The 27,914-nt window shown below is 39.6% G+C and overlaps 1 protein-coding gene across 1 annotated transcript in view; it reads right to left on the bottom strand.

Moving 5' to 3' along the window:
• Positions 1 to 367: 367 nt before the first annotated feature.
• LOC133995676 (regulator of G-protein signaling 3-like) overlaps positions 368 to 27,914 on the bottom strand; it is an 88,744-nt gene continuing 61,197 nt past the window's right edge. The window contains exons 16-18 of the mRNA XM_062435148.1: positions 26,395 to 26,506; positions 18,830 to 18,873; positions 368 to 499 (exon numbers count right to left, since the gene is read on the bottom strand). Of these exons, the coding sequence (XP_062291132.1) occupies positions 368 to 499; positions 18,830 to 18,873; positions 26,395 to 26,506 (288 nt within the window). The remainder of the gene's footprint in view (positions 500 to 18,829; positions 18,874 to 26,394; positions 26,507 to 27,914) is intronic.

A 27,914-nucleotide genomic window follows, 5' to 3' on the forward strand; every position in this document is an offset into this window, starting at 1 on the left:
CAAATGTCACTATTTAAGCATCATGCCTAAACAAAGCAGGCAGGGCTTAAATTGCACTGACTTGACAATTCACTGAAGCAGAGCAACGATTCAATAAAGCCAGGTAAGAGCTGGCATTGCAAACTGGCCCAAAGAAATGGAAAAGCAAGATGGAAAATCATAATGATGCTAGTGTGAGCTGAAAGAAAGAGTTCTACATTATAGACATGTGTGCACTTAGGAGTGTGTGATGTTCACGGGACATCTGTGATGGGGGTATGTACAAATATATGCATTCCCATGTGTTCATCTGTTCGGTGATTCATGTTTGGCCTCAAATGAAATAGGAAAAGGTTTCTATATATGTGTGTCCATATGCCGTACCTGTTCAAAATGCTGAGCGGGGGGGGTCCCTCCTATGAACCTGGAGTTGCTTGTCAATGTTGTCCTTCAGGCACTGACACACACGGCGCTTCTGGTCAGCTGAATAGGCTTCCAGGCTGAGCAGGCAGTCACACGTCTAGAGACACAGAGAGAAACGGAGAGAGAGAGGGGGGGGAGGGGGAGGGGGAGGGAGAGAGAGAGAGAGAGAGAGAGAGAGAGAGAGAGAGAGAGAGAGAGAGAGAGAGAGAGAGAGAGAGAGAGAGAGAGAGAGAGAGAGAGAGAGAGAGAGAGTGTGTAGGGGGGAGAAGAGCAAGAGGGTTGGAGAAAAAGACATTGATTAGACATTTACCATCACAGAAATAAAAAGAAGAGGAAGTACCCCTTGATCCTTGGATAGATAGATAGGGTTACACTGTATGTGAGAAGAAATTAGAGGATTTCAATAGAAAGTAAAAATGTAAAAGATGATTGAAAAAGGCAAAAATAAGAGTGTTCAAAGAGGATAATGACTCACAAAAGTACTTAATCAATCACAAGTATTATAGGTACAGGTGTTGTGTGTGTGTGAGCATGTTCAAGTGTATGGGTGTGTGTCCGGCAGCATCAAATAAACACAGTATCTATAATTGACCCTGATGGTACAGTATGTACTGTCACTGTCTGCATGTTTCATCTCAGATGATTCTTGTTGCACTTCATCCACATTCAGTTGTCATTTGAACTTTGTTTTAATGACACACAGGCTGTAAAGTGGTGCAACCCTCTGGGAAGCAAAAAGCTAGCATTAGTGAAATTAGATAATGGCCACCACCCACTATGGCAGAATTTGAATTGATGGTAAAATGATAACCGATGGCGAGATGGTACAAAAAGAGTAAAAATCAATAAAGTCCTGTTGGGAAATATATGAAAATAAACATTTGACAACCAGTGGTAAAGTGAGAGTTCACTGTAAAGGACATAAATACACTTTCAGTTGTCATCCAGCATCTGGGTTTGACCTTAGTGATGTTCAGGTTCGATCCGTAGTGCTTTAATGTCCCATTTTTCTTTTTGGTTAAGATTCCAGTAATGTGCTGTCAAAAAAACCCTGATCTTTCATACAACACACAAAACTCATTTATGTCGATTTTTTTGTTCCAAATCCTAATTTGGGAACAGCTTCCGAGCAGACCTCTTAAAAAGTTAAATGAAGGGAGTTAATGGGGGTGTCATATCTCGGATGAGAACATTTTGTGCCAGTTGTGTCACCAGAGTTGTTTCTGTGCTGCAGTGTTCTCAGGACTGAATGAAACTGGACCTTAAAACCTTCATTTTCTTTCTTTTGACAACCGTTCTCTGTTCATCTGTTGCTGATATTATTTAAAAAAAGAAATCATCCCTAGTTGAAGGGCATGATTTAAGCTCCCTCTACTACATAGCAACTTCTTAACCTTTCACAGTAGCAACAAAACATTGCTTGAGCTTTGGTGGGAATACTGAATATAACAAATACCTGCTCCTGCATACAGTACAGTATATGCACACAGGCACAGCCCAAATTAAAGAATCTAATTGCTTTTCCAATGGAAACACAAACTATACGGTTCTCAGGGTACTAACTGAAGAATCACTATCCAGTCATTTGCCAAGCACACTCTCATCAGCTCTTCTCGTCCACCTTTGCCGTTATAGCAATCAGGTATTGTGATGCCCAGGTCAGGGTTATTTACCCACCCGACTCATTATGAGAGCCGATCAGCAACCCACAGATATATGTGTTAATCAACAATCCAATCCCGACCCAACCCACAACTTTACGTTTAAGGCTACATCACAATGAGCAGTGTTGCACATTTTTTGACCCACTGGCTCAAACCTGTGATATTTTCTAGTAAACTTGAGCCAAATCCTGGATTGTGTGTTGACCCGTGCATCACCATTGGGGTATATATTGAGGTATATTCAGCTGATCGATAGCCTCCATTATTCTTTCAGTTTTTATGTCTTTCAGTCCATTATGAAATGACCCTATTGTGCTCAAATACAATTTTTAGTTTTTCTTTTTCCCCTCTGTCCAATTCGATCTTTTCCATCTACCTCCGTTGTTTGCTTCCAGCGAGGTCAGGGAAAACATTTTTGTTTTGACATTTTTGGGCACAAGTCAGGCTATAAGTAGAATTTTTCCACTTTGTGTAAGTCTTCAGAGATTGACTGAAGTCCTTGGGGCTTTTTCTGACTTTCACTGGCCTGGTCACTGGTGAATCACGATGCTAGTTTATTTGCCTGTTCTCTGGCTGCATGGGATTTGTCATGCTGTTTTGCTGTCTCTCAGATTATCTGTCTTTTTGATGGGGATGCTGCTGTTGTCAGGTCTTATGGCACTGTATGGTCTGTTTTCCTTGATGCAGCATACAATGTAATTATGTGTTGTAAAGACACATTTTCAAACTCAAAAGTGGAGAAATAATGAGACAAAACAAATGGAGCAGGTTGGATAGCAAAAGCACTTATGAGGTCTGACTGTTTTCAATTGCGCCACAAGATGATGAAATAGCGGCTTTTTCAGAGCAGACAGAAATCAATTTTGATGTTCTTTGATATCCATCATTTGCACTGAATCTAAGTCTATAAGAGTGCAGCACGGGCCATAATACTTGGAGTGCATGCACACGCACACACCCACACACCCACTCAATGTAAACAACAAGCCCTGCTGTCACTGAAAATCTCATAATTCTATTTTATTTTTGAGCTCTTCCGTTTACGATTACATGATATTCTGCAGGTTTGGAAAGGTCAGAAAAATGCTAATCTAAGTGTATGATCACAGAAGATGTGTTTCTAATTGAATTTCAGTGTTCTGAGAATATGTTGTGATTTAAGAACATCATAATAGATTTTTTCTGCCACAATGTTGGTTAGTCGGTCCACTGCTATGGTCCAAATTGAAATATCTGAACGACTATCGGATGGATTGCCATAAATTCTACACAGACACAGACAGAGGCTGTGTTGGAAACCGCATACTTTCCTACTACTCGTACTAACTCTGACGTCATTTGAAGTATTTAGTGTGTTTCAGCTGCGTAGTATGAGATTTAGAGTATGTGAGAAGTTCCCGGATGGTTTACTAGATTCAGCAGAAATGCAGAGTTTGCATCAAGAGCTGACTACTCACACTCACATTACCCAAGATGCAACGTAACTTCTGAAAAAAAAAACAAATACAAACGTCACAGATCACCACGTTAGCTACAGCGAGAGTATGTTCGCTTCCTGTTTTCAAAATAAAAGCACCAATTCTATCGTTATGGTTTTCTTAATAATAAAAAGGTAACGGGTGTTTTATTCTGTGAAAATGACAGGAAGTGCGTTACTCGCTACGGCTAACTCCGAATTCGCAGGAACAAAACTTTAAACAGGTGTTATTTGGACAGATTAGCGTCACATTGTGGATCTAAAGGGCTACTTTACTTTCTCTCCTAAAAAGGTTATAAATGTGGATAAAGTGGTTTATTTATAGAGTTAGAGCTCAAATGAAATCAGCTTCAGCCTGCTGATTTCAGCTCGGGTAGGGACGAAATGCATTGTGGGTTATCGTGTAGTTTACTACAGTGTAAACGGTCTGCTTACTATCTGGTTGTTTAGTGTGTAGTGTAGAAGTATGTAGTATGCGGTTTCGAACACAGCCATAGTCTCAGCAGGATAAAAACTCATAACTTTGGTGATCTTCTGACTTTGGAGGAACATGCATGGTCTGCTGTCCAGATGAACCAGATGAAAAAAGAGGCAGGTCTCTGTTTGTATTGATGTAAAAAGGAGGAAACAGTTGTAATGTTGTATATCAAGTCTGAAATTAATAGGTTATAATAGGTTACGCCATCATTTTTCTTCTTTACTTAGCTAATGGCTTTAGCCACATGACTTATCGACATCAGTTGATTTCACTGTTGCATGGACACAGGAAATCAATACAACAAGGTGGAGCAATGTGCAGTAAGACATTCTTCAAAATTACAAATGTTTGAGAAAATTCATTTTGAATTTCAATATCATAACTCCTACCATGTCCTTGTAGCCATGTTACGAATTATCTGGGATGGGTAATACCATAAAAATAATGCAAAGCCCCCAGGAAAACATTGCCTCATATGGACAGGTTGTTGGAGGCAACTCCCCACTGTCCTACATTAGAAAAAACACATCTGTGATGGAGTAGTTCGAGGGCCCAGAGGCATGCATGCACCTGCCCTCACACAAACACACACAAGCACACACAGACCAAATCACCCAGCACAGTTTGAGCTCTTACTGTAATTGCAGTCCTAGCTACATATTTACAAGATATAATGATTCAAAAGTAAAAACCAAAAGGCAACCAGCTGGGACACTGTGCTCTGTGAGTCATACTGTAGTGAGGCTGGTCTTAGAGCTGCAGGAGGGCTCACATCCCTAATCTGTCAGAGAGGAACTTTGCTGTGTAAATATGACGCAAGTGATTCATACTATAATGTAAACCACTTACCGCTATGTGCATTTTGTCTAGGGTAAAGAGTAAAGAGAGAAAAGGGGGAATAACAAATGATTACAGATGCAGGATAATACTGAGCACACCTTTAATGTGAGTAATACAGCTGCATTCCTTCTGCGTCATATCTTAAAATGAGCTGTGCCCTGCAAGGAGGATGCTAATGATGATTCATGTCTCCTTACTATCCATTTCCATTTCTCTTGTTTATTTTAGTTTGATGTTATTACACATGTATTTGCTGTGCTGTTTAACTGTGCATTATTGCATCTATCTGGGATATTTCTCCTGACAGTAACTCACATGTCATTACATTACATCAGTTCAAATAATCAGTCATGCCAGCAAATGAGTGAACTGTTGACAGCTGGTCACAAACCGCATGTTTTCAGCAGGAATCGTCGTCTGGAGCCAGCTGGAGCTTTCTCTAATGTTGACACTGCAATCTATGTCATAGAGCAGCTGTCTCTTTAGTTTAGTTTAGTCTGTCTTTCTTTTAAAACACAAATACCAGTGGCTTTAACATTAGACCAAATTGTCTTCAACATTTGTCCTGCTGGAGTCTCCCTGAGTCTCTGGGGATTGTTTTCTTGGCATTAAACATCATCCGGTCAGTGACCCAGAGGAAACAGTAAGCGACCCTTTTCCAAGAGGAATTGTAATGTATCAGTTTCAGTAGCAGTCATGTCATAAATGAGGTCCTTATTATTGAGATAATAGAGTGACTATTTAACTTATTCATAAAATGATTACCTTATTAGCTATAATACCTAATGGTTCCTTTACTTCTGCTCCTACTTTAGTTCAACCCTGTTTATAATAAATCCACCCGTCCAAAAGATAAACATGAAAGCTAATGAAACAAAATTCAATGAATGGCCATTGGCCTGCCAAGGAGTGGCTAAAAATACAGGCAGCATTTCCCCTTAATTAGATTGATTAAAGTGCTCCCTGGTTGAGGCCCTCCCCCTGAGCCATCTGGCAGATGAGTTTTCAGCGTGTCACTGGACCGCTGTCAACACAGCTCACCTAATCATTACAGGTTATCATGACTTCAGACACAGGTTATGTATGTAATGCACATTCAGGTATCGGTTTTGTTCACACTGCCTGGTAATAATCACAGAATTGTAATGTTTTGCTCTCATGTGGCAAAGATTGCTTATGTATGATCGATGTTGGACATTTTGAGATTGTAATTGTCTCTCTTGCTAAATATTAGATGAGAACATTGATACCAGTGTCTCTGTATGGTCAATATGAAGATAGCTTATATTAGCACAGTTCTGTCATCTCTACAAACTCACCAGGAAGTCACAGCTTCTGGTCAACAAATAGTTCAGTAATGTGTATAATCCCCTGTGAAACCACATCATGTTCACACCTTTGTTTTTGTACTAAATAATCAAACTATATATAATGTGTTTAAATGTAAGTTTCAGAGTTGCTGAGCAATAAATTGGATTTGAGCATTAAAGCCTGCAGTGTGAACGCAGCCATAGTGTCTGAGTGTTATCAATCTTCTCATCTAACTTGGCAAGAAAGTGATAAAGTATCTTTTCTAGTATTGCTTTAACATGGAGGATTTTAATGGATGTTTTCAGATCTTTTTTGGGACATTTTTAGGCCTGCCCTTTTTGCTCCCACCATTCCTGCAGAGCATCCAGACCCCAGATACTCTAAACCCTTCATTTCTATAGCAGATGTAAACAGTGAAAAAGTATACAGGAGGAACATGAGCCAAGAAGTAAAGCCTGAAAGAGAGTGGATTCTTCCCAACCTAAGGAGTACAGCGCTGAAGATCAGTTCACTTAAATGAAAATGGTAATCTCTATAATGCAGTAAAATAGGTCTGAATGAAGAAATACTGCCATCAACTGCACCTTTTAAACAATAATGTGCAAAAAAAAGGAGAAAAACCTACAGCAGCAGGAATGGTGAGATAGAAAATGTAAATATATCCCATGCTGCTAAGAGATCAAAGGGTTTTTTTGGGGGGGGGGGGGTTTCCGTGGCAAGTCCCTATACACTGTCACACTAAGCAGCTTCATGCCCTATTAGTCATAGCCATACAGTCTATGGTCATAGCCCATACACTGGTGCTGAGCATGATATCGTGACTTCCATCAAATATGAGTTAGTTACAGATAAAACTACCAGCATGACATCATCCTATTATCTCACAGTCCTACTTAAAACAGACCATGCTAGTACAGCCATTACGGCCTTTTCTCTGCAGTGGGTTGTAGAGCTTCACTGCTGAGCATTAGACCTTGTAACTTTAGCATTTAATGGGTTTATAGCTTCCACATAAGTGACATGTAAACAAGGGCTAATGATGCTTAAGCAGCCGGCTGACTCCAGGTACAGTTTATCCTCACTAATGTCTCTTTTTTTCTGCATCATCATTTAATTTTACCTCTTCTTTGAATTCCTTCTACCCACATTTTGTCGATACTAGTGGCATGGCTGCTGGTCGGTCCATCATTTTAGTCCAGGATGAAATATCTCAGCAACTATTGGATGGATCCGTGGTACTCAGAAGATGAACCCTACTGATTTTATTGGTGATCCCCCTGGTGACTTTTCTTGTAGCACCATCATCAGATCAAAGTTTTCACTTTCATTCAGTGAAGTATCTTACGGAGCCCCTGAGGGGACATGAGGCATAAAATTTTTTTAAAAAACAAGGTGGAAAAAAAAGAGGCCAGTTATCTCGGGATCCTGAGATAAGTACAGATTTTTTTTCTTGACCTCCATGTCCCCTCGGGGGCTCCGTAGTATTTCAATATCTACTTGATGGATTGGCATTAAATGTTGTACAGTAATTCATGGTTCCCATAGGATGAATCCTACTGACTTTGGTGATTCTCCAGTGCCGCCATGACGGTGACATTTAGTCTTCAGAGAAATGTCTTGTCAACCACTCAGTGGAATCGACTGTCATGTACCCTTCAGGATGAATTGTAATAACTTTGGTGATCCTCTGACCATTGGGTTTTTAATTTGCACAATACTTGTTTACAACTAAATACCTGCACAACAAGTGACTGTACCATCAGTCTTTACTATACTGTTGATGTTAACAAGCTGAATTAAGAACATGCTGAATTAAGAACATGAATATTTCAAACACAATACCTGTTAAGCATCGGTATGTTAGCATGCTGACATTAACATTACTATACTTAACCTATAAATGCAGCCTCAGAGAACTGCTAGCATGACTGTAGTCTTGTTCTTTCTCTCCAAATTTACATTGTTCTTGTTTACTGTCATAAAAATCCTGACTACATTAGAAGGTCTGATGAGGTCAGGGGTAAGTTAATGGAGCTTGAGTCTGATTCACATGTCTAGCTGTCTCATGACAGCACTAAAGGTTGGATGATCAATTTGTTCCTGAAACTGAAATAACTTTTTACAAAAGCTAATAATATGAGGTGAACAATATAAAAGAGGTTTTCCAGCACTTCAAACATAATCTGAACTGTCAAGCTTAATGTGGTCTCAATGGCTAGACCCAGTATTTTAAAACCTGATGATGGAGCAAGAACGACTAACTGTCAACAAATTGCGCCACAGATAAATAAATGCATGTTCCCCCAACATTTACAGCATAGAATGTCATTTTATCTCAACCCAGTGGCTTTCCCAGACTCTTTCATCTATTTCTAGTTTGTTTGTCTGGTTTCCAGCTCAAAGCTCTTCTGTGGTTTGTGTAGAAAAAAAGCTGCCATGAAAAGGCCACGTTAACTGGAGCGCTCGGCCTGAGGACCTTTCTATAGCTGCCGGGAAGGCTGACGAGCACATGACAGGGCCGGCAGGAAGGTTTCTGAAGTCATGTACTATTTCCAAAGACTTTTTTTTCTTCTTTTTTTAATCAATGGTCGTGTTTAGCATCTTTTCTTTTTTCATGACCATTACACAGTCAGTAAGTCCATTGATCATTTGCCTTTTCACATGATTCTATCAGTTGTGCTTTCATTGTAAGAGCATGAATGCACCATCATGAGCCTGAGGCTTTACATTCAAGTGACTGCTTTGACATTCAGCTAATGATATGCACAATAAATAGATTATCATATGATTTAATGGCCATGTATTTGAAAATTGTTAAGACAACCTTTTATTGTTAAATTATAGTTCAATGCTGTTCATACATACAAAAATAATGATTCATTTAGAAATGACTTCAGTACACTTTCCCATTAAAGTCAATGAATAATTCAGATGACCATTTCCCTCACACCTAATGGAACAGGGAGGTTATCCATAGTTTACTACATCTTAGGAAAACACTTTCATCATTGAAGTCAATGCTGCTGGATAAGTTGTTGGTGCTATAGGTCTCAGTGCAATCATATCGCTTAGATGGAGGTTCTTTAAGCAATTATATTTAGATGTATAGCCACTGTCACTGCACTGTGCCAGTCACTGTGCTGGCATATTAAATCAGAGAAAAAGGAAAGTACACTTTATGTTGAGGCCCATCTTGAGGGAAGAGGGTATATCTTGGCTCAATTAGACCCCAGAGAGACTGGTCCTGCCATTACCATATTATGGATTGCTACCATAAGGTATTTTGCTGACAAGGGCCCCTGGGTGCATATCAGTCACACCCTGCCTTCAGACTGCAAGTGACAGCCTGTATTTCATGCAGTCAATGATGTGCCTCAGATCACAGAGACCTTTAAATGCATACATACAGGCATCAAAAGGCATTCTGTGCTGTATATGTGCAACAAGCCGTCCCAAACAAGCACGTCTAGGTGAACATCCTGAAAGATATATTTTATCTTCTTTTCTTAGAAGTGGAAAAAACAACAGTCAGTCTTCATGCAAAGTAATCCGATCAAAATTTCACCATTTGTGTCCACAAACGTCACATGAACGTCACCCTGCGCATAATAAACAAAGAACAATCTGAGCTCTTGCAAAAAAGACTATTTGTATGCGCAGCACTGTGCGACGTACTGTAACCCTGATCACAGAGGTCCCTCGCTGTTCCACGGCCTACACGAAGCCATCACACTGTGATTTCACCTAGTTTGGCTCATCTCTCTGCATCTGGTGCCTCTTATCTCTTCTCAATCATCACGCCCTCTACACCGCATCAAGTGTACTCAAAATCATTATTATTTCAAAACCAATAACCAGATGATTCACATGCACAACTTAATGAAATAGTTTGTAACAACTGACAAACGTACAAATCTTTTATAATAAATAAAAGCAGACTAGGCTGAGATGAGGTAAGTCATTTTAGTCATTGTTACCGCTGCGCTTCGGTTAGTGGAGATTACTCATGATTTTATGGTTATTGGTGACTGCATTGTGCCAATTAGATACTAATGGCTACAGTGGTGATTTCTGGGAAATAGTGATAAATGAGTGGCCGTGCTTAATGGGAATCTCAGCTTTCACTTGTAGGAGTGTCACACACATCAGCATTCATTATCACAACCACAATTACAAAGCAAGTTTTGGAACAGTATACAACCAGGAACAGCACAGTATAATAAACAATACAAAGAAATTACAGTCACTGTCAAAGTTATATGCCTGTTCTACTTAAGCCAACACAAACACTTACTGTAAACACACACAACCTCTAAATTTAATAAGGACGACATATAATCAGCTCATTGTTCTCCAACTTCATGTAAACAGTTATGAGCATAACTCACAAGCCAGAAAGACTATTAAAAGACCATGAAGTCAGTCATCTGCTTTATAATAAACTACACTGTTCCCATCATTTCAACGTTTTTCTCGATCAAACAAACAATGCCACAAGTGTTTCTTTTCTTACTATTTCATGCAGTTGAGATACATAATGAGGACAATACAAGCCTCTGTCTGTAAACCAATCAGAAGAACTTACATCTCCAGTATCAGACAGCAGGTGCTTCTGAAGAGAACTCGACTCCCTGACGAACCTCCTCTTAGGCCCGACCCGGTCGGCCAGGTTGCCCATGTTGACTTGATAAGTTGGTGACGATGATTTACTGCAGTGATCAATATTCTCATACGACGTCTCTCCTTGTTCTGTGTTTTTGGTTTACCTACAGTACAGAACCCTTTCTTGCTGCCTCTCTTCCTGCGTCACTGACACACTTACACACACACACACACACATGCAACGCACACTTGACTTTCCAGAGACACAATTGCAGTGCCCCCCCGCCCCCCACCCCTCTCGTTTCACGTGTAAATCTGGGTTATCAGTTCCGTTTTGAGCAACTGCTAAATTAGGATGACCTCCAGCTATGGAGGAGAAGGGCAGAAGTAGACACACGGAAGAGAGCGGACTGTGACAGTGTCAGAGATGTAGAGTTTAAGAGGAGGAAAAACTGACTGCTCAAAGCTTTAGAAGATGTTTTTACTATACCAAATGTTTACATATGTTTTGTTCCTGATCAGCAAGTGCCATCCCCTCACTAATTATATCTTCAAAGTTTAGAAAATGAATATTATTCCCTTCAAACGTTGCTACTGTGACTCAGGACAGGCAGAACAACAACATATGAATCACTGGATACAACTATCGTGAATTGTAAATCTTGAAAAACTACTAATTTCTAAACCTTTTGTGGTCACTTCTGCATAACTACATTTTAAGAGAATAATAATTGTTTTCTTTATTTTAGGCAGAAGCAATTAGGAAATAATGCATATTACCCAAGAACAAAAACTGTGTTACATAATGTTATTTCTGCAGGAAATTAGTAATAAAAAACACAGAAATACCTGAATACACTGACACAGTATGTAGAGACTAAGTGTGTACTCACACTAGGCCATCGTACCGGGCCCAAGCACGTTTGCCCCCTAAAATCCAGATTATTAGGCTAGTGTGAGTGCAAGTGTACCGTGCTTGAGTACGGTACACTTCCCTGGTCCGGTACGGTTGGAAGAGGTGTGCTTAGGCACGGTACACTAGCTGAGCCCTGGTCATTTCACAAGCAACACTCAATGCAACGTGGAGACATTATGCATATATGGGTTCCCAATCCAACCATTTGTTGTGTATTATTTTATCATTATTAAGGCAAAAGAACTCAGTTTATGTCCATGGACATTATAATGAAAAGGCTATAGGCTTAATATTAGTTAGCATCCAGCGTGCTGCGTGGACTTCATTACATCTGCTGCACCGCTGCTACCACAATACCTTAGCTTACATTTGATGGTGTAGGATACTGACTGAGGCAATCCAGTGGGAATGTCTGTTGCATGATGGGAAAAGTAGTGTGTGGTGATACATGGGAGCCACATATGTTGTTGTGAATAGGCAGACACAGATTTATGCCATTTATGCATCTTTATCCCATTACATACGTTATATGTTGAATGTCTGTGTGCAATCGTGGCTTTCATAACATTTTTTGTACGCAAATATATGCCGAGATACTTCTAGAGGAACTGTGTCTGGTATTGTCTTCCTTTAATCAGACAGTCTGTAGAGCAGAGAGGCTGGAATGTTTAAGGAGCAGAATGACGTGCAAGGCCGGTCGAAGGTCAGATATGAAGTCACACATCTATGACGAGCACAGACACACTCATAAATATGTGTTCTTCAAACAGAGACAAGCAATCAAACCAGAGACAGAACTGTGGAATGAGTTAGAATAGACCACTTTTACAATAAAAACATAGAATAATAGTAAGAGTAAAAACATCTCTCCTCATCACACAGGAACAGTTTAAGTCTTACAGGCAATGCTTAATTAAAACCATGTACAATGCAATGCAAAGGTGTCTCTTTCTCTGTGCTTGTGCATGTGTGTGACCTTTGCACAGACAGGCCTGAGGGAGCCATTCAATTAGCGTCTATCACAGTACACACATCTTTTATGTGAGTAAACATACACAAACACAGCACCGAGGTTCACGGCCACTCAAAAAACACTTCACACATGCCTTCCTTCATCTTCTCTGATCAGCTAAATGCAGTTCTCTATCTGTTTAAGACTTCCTCTCCTGGTTTGTTTTGATATATTTTCCTCACACAGCAGTTTGCTCTGCCAGCAGGACCAGAAGGTCAACCACTCTGTAAAGACTCTGTCATCACTTAATGATAAATGAGCACTACAGTAGTTTAACAGCTATTCACACAAACTATGACTCAGTCACATGAAGGGAGGACAGAGAGGAGGAGAGGAGAAGAAGAGGAGAGGAGAGGAGAGGATGCATGTTCTAAGCCAGGGGGGTCAAACTCATCTTCATTCAAGGGCCACATACAGACCTATTTGATCTCATGTGGGCTGGATCATTAAAAAGATGGAGGGAAGGAAGGAAGGAAATAAGAAGGGAAGGAAGGAAAGAAAGACAGACAGAAGAAGGGAAGGAACGAAGAAAGGAAAAAGGAAGGTAGGGAGGAAGGAAAGATGGAAGGAAGGACAGAAGGAAGACAGGGAGGAAGGAATAAAGGAAAAAGGGAAGGTAGGGAGGAAGGAAAGATGGAAGGAAGGACAGAAGGAATAAAAGGGAGCAAGGACAGATGGAAGGAAGAAAGGAAGGAGGGAACGAAGCAAGGAAAAATGGAAGGTAGTAAGGAAGGATGGATGGAAGGAAGGACAGAAGGAAGACAGGGAGGAAAGAATAAAGGAAAAAGGAAAGATGGAAGCTAGGACAGAAGGAAGACAGGGAGGAAGGAATAAAGGAAAAAAGGAAGGTAGGAAGGAAGGACAGATGGAATGAAAGACAGAAGGAAGAAAGGGAGCAAGGACAGATGGAAGGAAGAAAGGAAGGAGGGAACGAAGAAAGGAAAAGGGGAAGGTAGTAAGGAAGGACAGAAGGAAGAAAGGGAGGAAGAAAGGAAGGAGGGAACGAAGAAAGGAAAAAAGGAAGGTAGTAAGGAAGGAATGAAGGATAGAAGGAAGAAAGGGAGGAAGGACAGATGGAAGGAAGGACATATTGAAGGAAGGAAGGAAAGAAGAAAGGAAAAAAGGAAGGTAGGAAGGGCAGATGGAAGGAAGGAAAATAACACAGGAGGGAAAGTGGGCCGGATTGCAACCCTCGGCGGGCCGGTCCGGGCCCGCGGGCCGCATGTTTGACACCCCTGTTCTAAGCCATGTAGCATATAAAAGGAAGTGGGCTTTTGAATAGAAGTGTAAAAGCACCATTCTTACAGTATCTGTGCATGAAAGACGAGAATAGTAAGAATAAACTGTATGCAGTGTTTCCTTGTGGCTACTGTTTGCCCCCTGAGGTCTGAAATGAGCTGCTGACAGGTGCATCAACTATAACAGATGACTGTACATTTCTTGAGCGCGTGATTGCGTGGGGGCATCAGACAGGAAGGCTGGAGGAATGAATCTGACCGGGGAGTCGGGGAGGCAGAGCCCAGTAAATCTTAACAGGACACAAACATACAGACGCAATCTCTCTGCTGTTTGTCTCTTTTCTTGGCCGTCTCCTGCTGCAGTCACTTTATTGCACAAGTTTGGTATTTTGTGAGAATCTTTCCAAGGCTTTTGACAAAAAAAAACAAAAAAAAACAACAACAGGTCTTCTCAAGGGCAAACTGGCAAATTGTCTGTAATCTCTACTTCTGTGAGCGATTGCCAAATGTGAGATTTATTGATATAAAGCATTCAATATGCCATCTTTTAAACTATGAGGAATCAAGAGCTTCACAGAGAAATAACAAATAAGAATTAAATCTAAATAAGTAAAAACTACATTTAAATAAACAGCAGAATACAGATGATAAGAAAACAAAAGCTACTGCACAACACAAGATCTGATCCAGGCAGACCTTTTTAATGGCTCTTATAAAATTCAAAATCTGCCTTTAACTCACTCAAACTCTCTCTCTTCCTCTCTCCTGCTGTCTTACGTAAGAGTTTCTATTTATATATGTTGCCTAATTGGATAGACTGAATAATATTGTAGCCTGTTCCTTCCTCTTTTGCAGCCTGTGGGATAGATATCAAGCCCCTCTCATTCTGTCTGGAATCTTTAAAAAAAAGAAAAAAAAGAAAGAAAAAAAAAGGCCCTTTAAAAGATTCATAAGCTGCTAATGAGGTTATGCGGCACATTGCAAAGCCAAAAAATAGCGTGACGATATATATATGTGTGTGTGTCTCTGCAGCAGTGCGGGTTGGGGTCTAAGTAGTTGTTGAGTGAGAAGATGAACTGTGTGAGTATTTACAGCAAGTCCCAGTGTCTGGATGGACAAACTAAGGAAGATAGACCCTTCAGGTTTCCGGTCTCTTCAGCTTACATTTTAAACTACCTCTGAGACATTTTTAAGTGGGGAGTGTTAATAATAATAATAATAATAATAATAATAATAATAAATCACAATAATATAGCGCTTTATGTGGTACTCAAAGTCGCTTTACATATTTCCCTATTAAAACTATGCAAACAAATCTTTATTAATTCATACAAGGGTTAAAAACAAAACATGAAGAATACGGTGGGAGCTAGGTGGGGAAGGCTTGTGTGTAAAAAGGTGTGTTTTGAGTGCAGATTTGAAAGAGGAGAGGGTTGGGGAGACTTTGATGTGAGAGGGGAGTGAATTCCATCGGGTGGGGGCAGCAACTGAGAAGGCCCGATCACCCCAAGTCCGGCGCTTTGTCCGGGGGACTTGCAGCAAGTTGGCAGAGACGGTCCTGAGGGATCGGGAGGGGGCGTGGTGATGAAGGAGGTCAGCAAGGTGGGGGGGGGGGGGGGGGGGGGGTGGGGCTAAGTTGTTGAGGGCCTTGTAGGTGGTGAGAAGGAATTTGAAGTTGAGAGAAGACTGTTGAAAAGCTCTATTTTTATAAAATCGTTTCCAAAAGACCAAAATTAGTATAAGACAGTATTTGGACAAGAAATGAAGATATATTTTTGAGGTAAGAGTTTCATAGTCGTAACTTGCAGGGTGTCACTACTCACTGCTAATGCACACAGGGGTCTGCACATGCTCCCCAATCTGGACCTATAGCAGAGCAGAGGGAGTCGCTTGTGCAGCAAGGACGGGACCTTCACTGGCTTGAGGCCCGCTAACACTGCCAGCTATGTTTGATGCAGCTGTGCTGGTGCATGAGTGTCTATTCTCTGAGCCTACTGGGTGCAAACAGACAAAACAATCTATAAATACTTGATGTGAATGCAATATGAAATTGAGGTGTGACAGCCACTTTAAAGTCATTTCACACCACCTTTATGCGGTAGATATTAAATCCAACATGAACTATTTACTTTTGTAGAATTAGACTTTTTTGTTCAGACCAGGCGGGGAGTTCTGGTCCTCTGCAATGAGGCCAACGCGGAAGTAACTTAAAACTGCATTCTATCAAAAGGCCACCAGGGGGCGACCGTTTTGGTGTCAAAAGGACTTCCGTCTCTATACAAGTCAATGGAGAATTCACCCAACTTCTCACTTGATTTCTAACCTCAGTAAACGTTTTCAAAATGTGTTTATGGTCTCAATCGCTAGTTTAAAGCCTTCTTCAATGCAGTATGATGTTCATTTGGGACATTTTGGCCCCCCTGATTTTATATGTGACGATAAAGCAGGTATGCATTAGGGCATGGCTACGTGGTGATTGGCAGGTTGATTGGTTCACAGGTTCAAGGAGGGCGCCTCATGCTCCTCCTGATGCCCATATAAGTAGAATCCCTGTTTTTTATTTTTCCCAGCATGCATCTGAAATTTTCAAGATGGCGCTGCTCAGATCCGATACTATTGGCTTCCAAGCAGCAGTCCCACAAGCCAATGGGTGACGTCACGGATGTTACGTCCATTTTATATACAGTCTATGGTATATATACTAGATTTGGTTTTTTTCTGTTGGCTGTCTTGTCATCATGTCTTTCTTCCATGTTATTTTTGTTCTTATCAGTCTTGTCATCAATGTTTCTGTGTAACTTGTCTATTTGTTGCCCCAGGACTCCTTTGTAAAAGAGATTTTAATATCTCAATGTGACTTCGCCTGGTTAAATAAAAGGATAAATTAAAAAAAAAAAAATCCTATCAGATCTATCAGAGCCTTCTTCCCAGCAGCTCCCTCCTCCCTGCCTGCTCTGTTTTTAGGGCAACAGATTTAAAACTTTCATGTGATGAACCACTGTCTGAGCATTATAATGAGAAGCCAGACACTTTGCAGCATCGCACCAAACTTGATGAATATTTGAACTGAAAACGTCGAGCTGCACTAAAGTGAAACATTCACATCCCCTAGTTATGATTTGCTGTGTTGAGAGAGCATATGCACTCATTCATGTCATGGTAAAAAAGTCATGATGTTTTCCTTTTTACTGGATTGAATTTGCTTTTTTCAGACCGCTGGAATTCTGTTGTTGCCTTTTTGTTTTTCTACTGCTGAAACAATGGAAAACATTAGCCTTTAAAATGCCTTTAAAAAGCCACTTCAGTTACCCAGTGTTGAATAATCAGTGAACACAGCAATGAAATATTAACAATCTTTCCTTTCCCTTAAAATGACTGAATGCCTGAAAGCTTACAGTAGATGGAAGAAAGGATTATTATTTTACATAACAGTGAAACATTGAATCTCGATTTGAATGATGCATCATATCTGAGCACATTTATGTTTTTATAATGGAATACTATTACCAGGGCTGCATAGTACAATGTTACACATGTTCAGATATTCCACAGCAGGATTATTTTATATTTCATATTTAAATATATAATCTACTTTTATGCCAAATGAATGTATATCCTAATGGTGCAACAATAACAATAAGTGTGCTTAGCGTTTCCTGTTGTGACATGCAGGTAAAAGTAGTTGTTTTTTAATCTTGTGCTTGAGCTTGTGTTAGGGGACAAGTCCAAAGGCGGGGGGGCCATCGGGAGAGACGGGACAATTCCCGGTAGGCCGCCTGCCCGATGACGTCATGAATACTCTGCAGACCGGCCGTCACAAGCAAGTGTACGGCCCTCCCTCTACTGTCATGAGCCGGTTAATATTCACTCATGCAATGTGACACTGATGCTGCAAAAATACTGAGAAAACTACACAATTCATATATCACTTCAGTGTAATCCCATGATGTATTTATAACTCTTTCTTGCTGTGCATTTCTCAGTCATGCTCACTCTTGTGGTCCAGTTCTTTCTCATCACTTCCAATTTTGCAACTTAAATCAACTCCTATTTCAGTATTTCTACAACTTCCTGGTTGGATATATTTAAAAATTATTAATAACTGCAATATATTATTTACTTTGTTTGTTCTTAAAATGTCGAAAGAGAGCAAAGCTGCTTGTAGAAAAGGGCTCGTCCAATGAATGAACAGTTTGGGTCAAATCCAATATAAAACATATTTCTGGCAATTTTCAAGTCGCAGTTCAACATCTACTGCAGCGGATATGTTTCTGGAAGTGAGCACTATATAACTGTGACTTAAACATCTCCAGTATATGCTGGCTGTATATTTGTGAATTTGTGATGAATCTGCTGACGGAAGCACAACACAAGTTGGAGCTGTTCTGTAAGGAAACCAGTTCAATTGGAAACCAGTTGGACATAACACCGGGGCCGGGGGAAAATATTCCCGGTGGATTTCAAGGCCTCACTCCGCCGCTGGACAAGTCTGAGATTGAGTCGTATCTTAGAAAGACATTTTCATTAGAGCTTTCTGCTAATTCTTGTGTCTTCTCTGTAATGTGATTTCCACCGGAGTCAATGGCCCCTCCGGCTCACAGACAGAATAAGCCATTCACATTAGACCCTCCTTTTTTCACTCTGTCCCCCCTCTCTCTCTCTCCTCTCTCTCTCGTCTCTCTCTCTCTCATCTCTCTCTCTCTCTCTCTCTCTCTCTCTCTCCTCTCTCTCTCTCGTCTCTCTCTCTCTCCTCTCTCTCTCTCTCTCCTCTCTCTCTCTCTCTCTCTCTCTCTCTCTTCTCTCTCTCTCTCATCTCTCTCTCTCTCCTCTCTCTCTCACTCTCTCTCTCTCTCTCTGTCTCTCAAACACACACACTCCCTTTCTCTTACCTCTGTCATGTGAATAAGGTAGAATCGCAGTTCTTCGGAATAATCTGTAAGACAAAGTAATAGCAAGGTCAATTTAATATTTCCTGTGTGTCATCATTTTTTCTCACAGCCAACTACTCACCTACTTTCCTCCATTTCATTTTCACTCACTCCTTTCCTTCCCTTCTCGAACATAAAGTGAGCTCCTTGATTTCCGACAATGATTTTGCCAAAATACTTTTATTGATGGAAAGCTTTTAACTGTAGGTCAGCCTCATAGACATCTAGCTATAACTCTTCAGTGAATAGCGCTGTGTGAGGCAGGCCTGTGGGTGTGGAGTCAAGATGTATGGTTTTAATCGGATGACACACACACACACACACACACACACACACACACACACACACACACACACACACACACACACACACACAAGCACACACACAAACACACACACACACACACACACACACACACACACACACACCCCTGACTATATGCTGTGGTGATGTTTACTATTTAATTACAAGTAAGCACACACACACACAAAACTCTTACTAGCACTCTTGTGTGATGTTAAAGATTACAGTGAGATTTATAATGATTAAATACAGTTTAGAAAGACAAGAATCATCCATTCAACCACACATTATGTCCTTTTCTCCACCCCTCCTTTTATATCTCATTACTGCAGAGGAGCACCTATCTATCTATCTATCTATCTATCTATCTATCTATCTATCTATCTATCTATCTATCTATCTATCTATCCATCTATCTATCTATCTATCTATCTATCTATCTATCTATCTATCTATCCTCCATCTATCTATCTATCTATCTATCTATCTATCCATCTATCTATCTATCTATCTATCTATCTATCTATCTATCTATCTATCCATCTATCTATATATCTATCTATCTATCTATCTATCTATCTATGTATAATACTTAATGTGCAGGAAAGCACATTCACATATAAAGTAATGAATCTCCTTTAAGCTTTTTGTGGGTAGAAAGGGATCTTTTAAATGATTCCAGCAAACAAACACAGTTTCAATGTACATTTCATGTAAACACTGTTTTGAGACACACTTGAAAAATGTGAACCTATAATTAAAATATACATTTTATGTCTGAGTCTCAGAACAGAGATAACTGATTATTGACCAGCATGTTGAGCCTGTTGGCTTCACCAGCGTTGGCTCTGGCTGTTATTAGCCTATTGAATTGACGTTATCATCACCCATCTGTCCCAATCAGGCGGGGAGTTCTGGTCCTCTGAAATGAGGCCAACGCGGAAGTAACTTAAAACTGCATTCTATCAAAAGGCCACCAGGGGGCGACCGTTTTGGTGTCAAAAGGACTTCCGTCTCTATACAAGTCAATGGAGAATTCACCAACTTCTCACTTGATTTCTAACCTCAGTAAACGTTTTCAAAATGTGTTTATGGTCTCAATCGCTAGTTTAAAGCCTTCTTCAATGCAGTATGATGTTCATTTGGGACATTTTGGCCTCCCTGATTTTATATGTGACGATAAAGCAGGGTATGCATTAGGGCGTGGCTACGTGGTGATTGACAGGTTGATTGGTTCACAGGTTCAGGAGGGCGCTTCATGCTCCTCCTGATGCCCATATAAGTAGAATCCGTGTTTTTATTTTACCCAGCATGCACCTAAAATTTTCAAGATGGCGCTGCTCAGATCCGATACTATTGGCCTCCGAGCAGCAGTCCACAAACCAATGGGTGACTTCACGGATGTTACGTCCATTTTATATACAGTCTATGGTCCCAACCCTATGGGCTACTATGTGCCTATTAAATATGCTAGTAGATTCATCACCTATTTATTCCAGTGAGCCAATGTTGGTGGAGCCCAGTAAGTCTATCAGGCATGTGTTGTCACTAGACTGCCTGCCTATTCAGTTGACTAATAACAGTGAAATTGAGTGCCTCAGCAGAGTATTGACAAGCACAAACTGAGAAAAACTCTTGAAATAATCTCTTGAATACTTTGAAGGACCTCTGTGCCACTTTAAAAAGAACAACTCCTCCTTTGGGGGCAGGAGGGGGCAGAGTGAGCCTTGTAGGAACAGCACAGTCTGAGTGATATGCTGTGTGTTACCACTTTCAGACAGAGTGTCTCTTTTTATAACAAACAGCAGAGGTCACTGTTGTATATCTTTATAATTTTCAAAAATGCAGAGTGCTGTCATATAGCAGATGTCTGTTTTAGGCAAGGCAGTTTTATTTATATAGAGCATTTCATACACAGTGGCAACTCAATGTGCCCCCCCCCCCCCCCCCACACACACACACACACACACTAATAATAAAAACAAAGTACAGAAACATAGAAAGAGAGAGAAATAAAATACTAGAATAGAGCATTAAATATAAGGTTGCAGCATAAAATAATGATTTGCTTTAAAATCATTAAAAGGACATAGAGTGCAAATGAAAGATTAACATTTAAAGTGATTTGAAATAAAGAGTTCAATCATAAGCTCAGGAGAAGAGAAGTGTTTTTAACCTGATTTCAGTTCTGCTGGTAGTTTGTTCCAGTTGTGTAAAAGCTGCTTCACCATGTTTAGTCTGAACTCTGGGCTCCACTATCTGACCTGAGTCAGTAGATCTCAGAGCTCTACTGGGTTTATATTCTACTAACATGTCATTCATGTATTCTGGACCTAAACCATTCAGTGATTTGTAGACCAGTAGCAGAACTTTAACATCTATTCTATAGCTGACTGGGAGCCAGTGTAAAGACTTTAGAACTGGAGAAATGTGCTCTGATCTCTTTGTTTTTTAGTGTAATCTAAATAATTATTTCTATACAGTAAGTCATGAAAGCCCACTGCAAACTTTTAAAAAGACACATTTTCCTTAATTTCTGACAAGTTGGAAGTCTTAGATGGATCTGTGGGATCGTGTGAAGACACTTGATAGTAGTGAAATACTGATTTGTCAAATGTAATTCTCTCAAAACTGAAATACAATACCAAACATGAGAGCTGAATACTTTTCAGCTCAAATCCTTTATGTGATGACGAGTTTTGATGGTTAGGTAGTTTAATGTAAGTTTCAACTGTACATTATGTTCTCCTGTAGTGATGGTGTTGTCATAAAGGTTTGATAAAGACATTTAAATGGACATGTAGAGGCTTTCTTATTTATTTACTAAGTACTATGATTTGTTTTCATGCTGATTTTGGATGCAGGTGGATTTATGTGTGTTTGACAGCACTGTCTGTGTTTCCCACGCTCTTTAGCCTAGTATCGGGGTGACAGGAAGACAGGAAAGCCTCCTGTATTGAACTTGTACTGTGTCATTACATGCACGCACACACACACACACACACACACACACACACACACACACACACACACACACACACACACACACACACACACACACACAGATGTCAAACACACCCTTGCTGAAACAAACACAATACCCCGGCGCCTCTTTCCTGAGTGACGCTGCCGAAGTGAAATAACAATGACAGGCTACAGGGTGGAGATGTGTGTGTGTGTGTGTGTGTGTGTGTGTGTGTGTGTGTGTGTGTGTGTGTGTGTGTGTGTGTGTGTCCTCTCATGAAACACACATAGACACACGCAAATCCTACTGAATCCCCTCCCTAGAGATCTCTGGGGGGGTTTTTTGGGTAAAGGGTGGAGGTCAGAATTGCCCCGAGGACAACAACACTATCTGTGAGGAGAGCAGCTCGAGCCACCTGGGTGCTGCAGGACATTCTGAATTGAGAAATACTCGATCATTGATGTGCTCATTTGTCACTGTTTACTTTTCTTTGCTCAAATAAAAATATACACTGAACAACTTCACTGTACAGGTGACAAAGTTAATGCAATATATATATATATATATATATATACCCCATATATGCAATTATTAACCTCATTCTGTTGATTCTTGATTCTAATATTTATTTATTTTTTTAAAGTCTCTTTTTATTAACCAAGAACAACAAGGTTACATTGTGAAAGGAAATGCAATTTGTTTTCTTTCTTTTACAAAATATAACCCCCTCATATTCTATTTCTATCATGTCTGATAACGTTTTGTATAATATAATATTGAGTCAAAATTAAAATAACTGGCTTCAGTGGCACAAGTCTGACTCATCAGGAGTGTGTTTAAGTTAGATTATATTGAAATAAAGTAGAATAAAGTATGTACTAACTAAGCCATGTGTGAAATGTTACTTCAGCTCTAGATAAAGCAACAACAGAGGGGAGCTCAGGGCAGTAAGGTTCATTTCCTTAGAGGTAATGATAGTGGGTTGTGTGAGGTTACACTGACTCACCTCCTCCACTGAAAGCATCGCATCTATGAATCACTCAAAACTTGCATTGATTTACTGACTGAGTAAATACTTACAATCAGTGATCTCACACCTACAGTTGTGTCCACTTACACTAGAACTGACTCTGAACACTATGCTGCCACTAGAGTCATTATTCTGGGAGACAGAACAACATCATCATCTTAACACCTGTTATCCCATAATCCTGATACCACTAAAGCTTAGTCCTATTTATTGTGACTCGGCTTTTGTTCATGCACAAACAATTCTGGACAATATGAGACTTAATTTGGAGGGGGGGGGGGGGCATTTGTTGCTCAGCATATTAACCTGCTGATCTGAACTCTACTGGACACTCAACGTTCCCATCCATACTTACAATCATTCTGCAATCTTTTTCAAATTCATACAGTATACAGCAAACAGTATGTTATGAGTAAAGAGTCACTTATTATGTACTGCACTGGTACATTTTCTGCATAAAGCCTCTACAGTATGGGCCTGATTTACTAAGATCCCAAATAGTGGGTACTAAATTGCGTGCACGGTGCAATAGATTGTGTGTCTCGTTATCGTGTGTTTTGCAGGTGATCTACTAAGAATAACTGCTTAATGAAAACAGGTGCAACAGGTGCAGACAGCAGTATTTAAATGAGGGTTTTGTGTCTTAATGGAGAGTTTGGACGAGCAGAAAGCTGCAAGAACAAAATGAAATGTGATCAGGTTCTAGTGGAAGAGGTTAACTAATATATTGAGTTATAACAACAACTAATATTACCAGAAAAACCCACATATGGGAGAGTATTAGTGACAAAGTCAATGTTAGTAAAACCAAAATATTCCAAAATTATTAACACAGGTGGAAAAACTCCGTCCTGTGTGTATTCTGTCATTGTGCCTCCGTCTCCTCGTCTCCATAGTAACAGCAGGTTAATACCTGTCCTTCAAACGTATTATTTATAGACGCAGTTAGCGTCAGAAATAATACCTTCAGGTTTGGTAAATCACAATGTGTGTGCTAAATAACATATTTGCATTTTCTCCTCCCTGTATTTTACACACTGGGGTTGAAACGCCTCAAATTACTTTCATTACCGTAAACTACTAATATTACATTCATTATGGTAAACTACTAATATTACATTCATTACGGTAAACTACTAATATTACATTCATTACGGTAAACTACTGATATTACATTCATTACGGTAAACTACTAATATTACATTCATTACGGTAAACTACTAATATTACAGTCATTATGGTAAACTACTAATATTACATTCATTACGGTAAACTACTGATATTACATTCATTACGGTAAACTACTAATATTACATTCATTACGGTAAACTACTAATATTACGTTCATTAAGGTAATATACTAATATTACATTCATTACGGTAAACTGCTAATATTACATTCATTACGGTAAACGTACTAATTTTACATTCATTACGGTAAACTACTCATATTACATTCATTACGGTAAACTACTAATATTACGTTCATTAAGGTAAACTACTAATATTACATTCATTACGGTAAACTGCTAATATTACATTCATTACGGTAAACGTACTAATTTTACATTCATTACGGTAAACTGCTAATATTACATTCATTACGGTAAACTGCTAATATTACATTCATTACGGTAAACTACTAATATTACAGTCATTACGGTAAACTGCTAATATTACATTCATTACGGTAAACTGCTAATATTACATTCATTACGGTAAACTACTAATATTACATTCATTATGGTAAACTGCTAATATTACATTCATTACGGTAAACTACTAATATTACATTCATTACGGTAAACTACTAATATTACATTCATTACGGTAAACTACTAATATTACAGTCATTACGGTAAACTGCTAATATTACATTCATTACGGTAAACTGCTGATATTACATTCATTACGGTAAACTACTGATATTACATTGCTCACGTTTCTACCCACGCAGACCTTTAGTAAATCAGGCCCTATGTGAATCCCCCCTCTCTGCAGGCATTGTCACCAACTATGACTCAAACTCTGCACCCTGTCAACGCCCACTACTCTAAACACAGATATTTACAGTGAGCCCCTTCTGTATTTATTTGACTTGCCCGTGCTATGTGGAGCCCTGTTGGCCAAACTATTCTCTCCATAGTGCCACAGGAGATGGTTGTTTACAGCAAGGTGAATTAAAAAGACAAAGCAACAGGAACTTGGGCAGTCTTTCCCTAAATATCCTCTGGTTAATCTTGACTGAAAATATCACTGTAATCATACAGTAGCTCTGTATGTTTCTGTCTATGTGTGCAATTATGTGTGTTCTGGGTTAAACTCTAACATGGTTTACATTTGAATAAAAATTGTTTGGATATAGATTTTCATGTTGTCTTATTGGACTTTTAAGACATTTGTTGATACAGTAAAATAATTTTACTCTTAAATTTTAAGCTCACTGTTGTGCTTAACCAGAACTCCCTCTATTGAACACATCACTCCTGCCCTGCAGCAGCTTCATTGGCTGTCTATCAAATCCTGCATTGACTTTAAGATTCTACTCCTCACTTACAAGATCCTTCCCAACCTGGCACCATCATATCTCTCTGAACTGATTCACATCTACACACCTTCCCCAACTCTCCAATCCTCCTCTGCCAACCAGCTATCTGCCCCATCTGCCAACTTAACTACCATCATGGGGTCAAGACCCTTCAGCCGATCTGCCCCCCGCCTCAGGAACTCTCTCCCACCAGACATTCACACTTCTGACTCTGTTTCCACCTTTAAATCCCGCCTGAAAACGCTCCTATTCAGAGCTGCATACTCTGTCTCACACTAACTATGCATCACGTTCTTGTTTATTTATTGTACTGATGCACTTTATAGTCACATTCATATTTATTCTTTATCTTTGCACTAAATGTTACCTGATTTATATTGTTTGATATACTGTTGTTGTGTTTTATGAGCCTTGTAAGGTGTCCTTGAGTGCTTTGAAAGGCGCCTTTAAATAAAATGCATTATTATTATTATTATTATTATTATTATTATTATTATTAATGACAAACACAACAAAACAAAACTCATTGATGATTAAGACTACATCATCAGCAGAGGAAATCATTTTGAAGTAAATTTGTGACTTTTTGATTACAGGACTCTTTAGGTTCCCTTTTCTCTGCAACACTAATGATGAGTCCAATAATTAGTTTAATGACAGTTGTGTTAATGTTTACGTACCGTCCTGGAGCCGCAGGTGTCGGAGGAACAGGGGACTCTGAAGGACGTTACACCTGCCTGGTTCATCTTCTCGAGTCACCAGCATCAGGTCGCTGTAGACGAACACTGTCACCTAAAACATCAGATGGATGGAAGAGGGGGAAAAGAACTTTATTTCATATTTCACAGTCTCACGTGCAGCAGCTTTTCACACCTTCAAGTAATCACATTGCCCTGAAAGATGCACCTAACACCTAACACTTCACCCCCGCACAATGTCACACATACGTATGGTTGTACATTTACAAGCACCCACATCTTACTTCCATGATGACTGTGAAGCCTGTGCAACAATGCTTTACAGTGCACTGACGTATTCATCAATCATTCTTTTAATATTCTAACATCCATTAAAGGACAGATATATGAGGTACTTAATACCTGATTAATAATACATTGAGATTATCACTCTCAAATGTTCATATTTTACATGCTACTGTAATTGTGTCTAAATTAAAAGTTTCATTTCAAGTCATAAACATTCATATTCTGGTATTATTGTGAGTTTGTTGACAGGTCAGATGTGTACAGTGCAGCATGTGATGCAGAACAAATCTATGGCTGCAACTGACAACTATTTTCATTATTGATTTATTGACCGATTATTTTCTGCATGAACCATCTTGTGTCTGAAAATACTGAAAAATATCCGTTATAGTTCCCCACAGCCCAACCGTCAAAAGCCCAAAGACAAGAAAAACATTGAATCATCACATTAGAGAAGCTGAAACCAGAACAGTACTTACAAAATACTAAAACCAGAACTCTCTCTATTGAACACATCACTCCTGCCCTGCAGCAGCTTCATTGGCTCTCTATCAAATCCTGCATTGACTTTAAGATTCTACTCCTCACTTACAAGATCCTTCACAACCTGGCACCATCATATCTCTCTGAACTGATTCACATCTACACACCTTCCCCAACTCTCCGATCCTCCTCTGCCAACCAGCTCTTTGCCCCATCTGCCAACTTAACTACCATCATGGGGTCAAGACCCTTCAGCCGATCTGCCCCCCCCCCTCAGGAACTCTCTCCCACCAGACATTCACACTTCTGACTCTGTTTCCACCTTTAAATCCCACCTGAAAACGCTCCTATTCAGAGCTGCATACTCTGTCTCACACTAACTATGCATCACGTTCTTGTTTATTTATTGTACTGATGCACTTTATAGTCACATTCATATTTATTCTTTATCTTTGCACTAAATGTTACCTGATTTATATTGTTTGATGTACTGTTGTTGTGTTTTATGAGCCTTGTAAGGTGTCCTTGAGTGCTTTGAAAGGCGCCTTTAAATATAATGCATTATTATTATTCATTATTATTATTATTATTATTATTATTATTATTATTAAAACAATTGTGCAATTCTCAAAATAGTTGTTGCTTGCTTTCTGATAATTGACCAATGGATAAAATCGACTAATTGTTGCAGCTCTTGACAAAGCGTTTGCAGTTATAATCATTAGAAGCTC

This window comes from Scomber scombrus, chromosome 15 (assembly GCF_963691925.1).
Source record: "Scomber scombrus chromosome 15, fScoSco1.1, whole genome shotgun sequence".
In the NCBI taxonomy this organism is placed as follows: domain Eukaryota; kingdom Metazoa; phylum Chordata; class Actinopteri; order Scombriformes; family Scombridae; genus Scomber; species Scomber scombrus.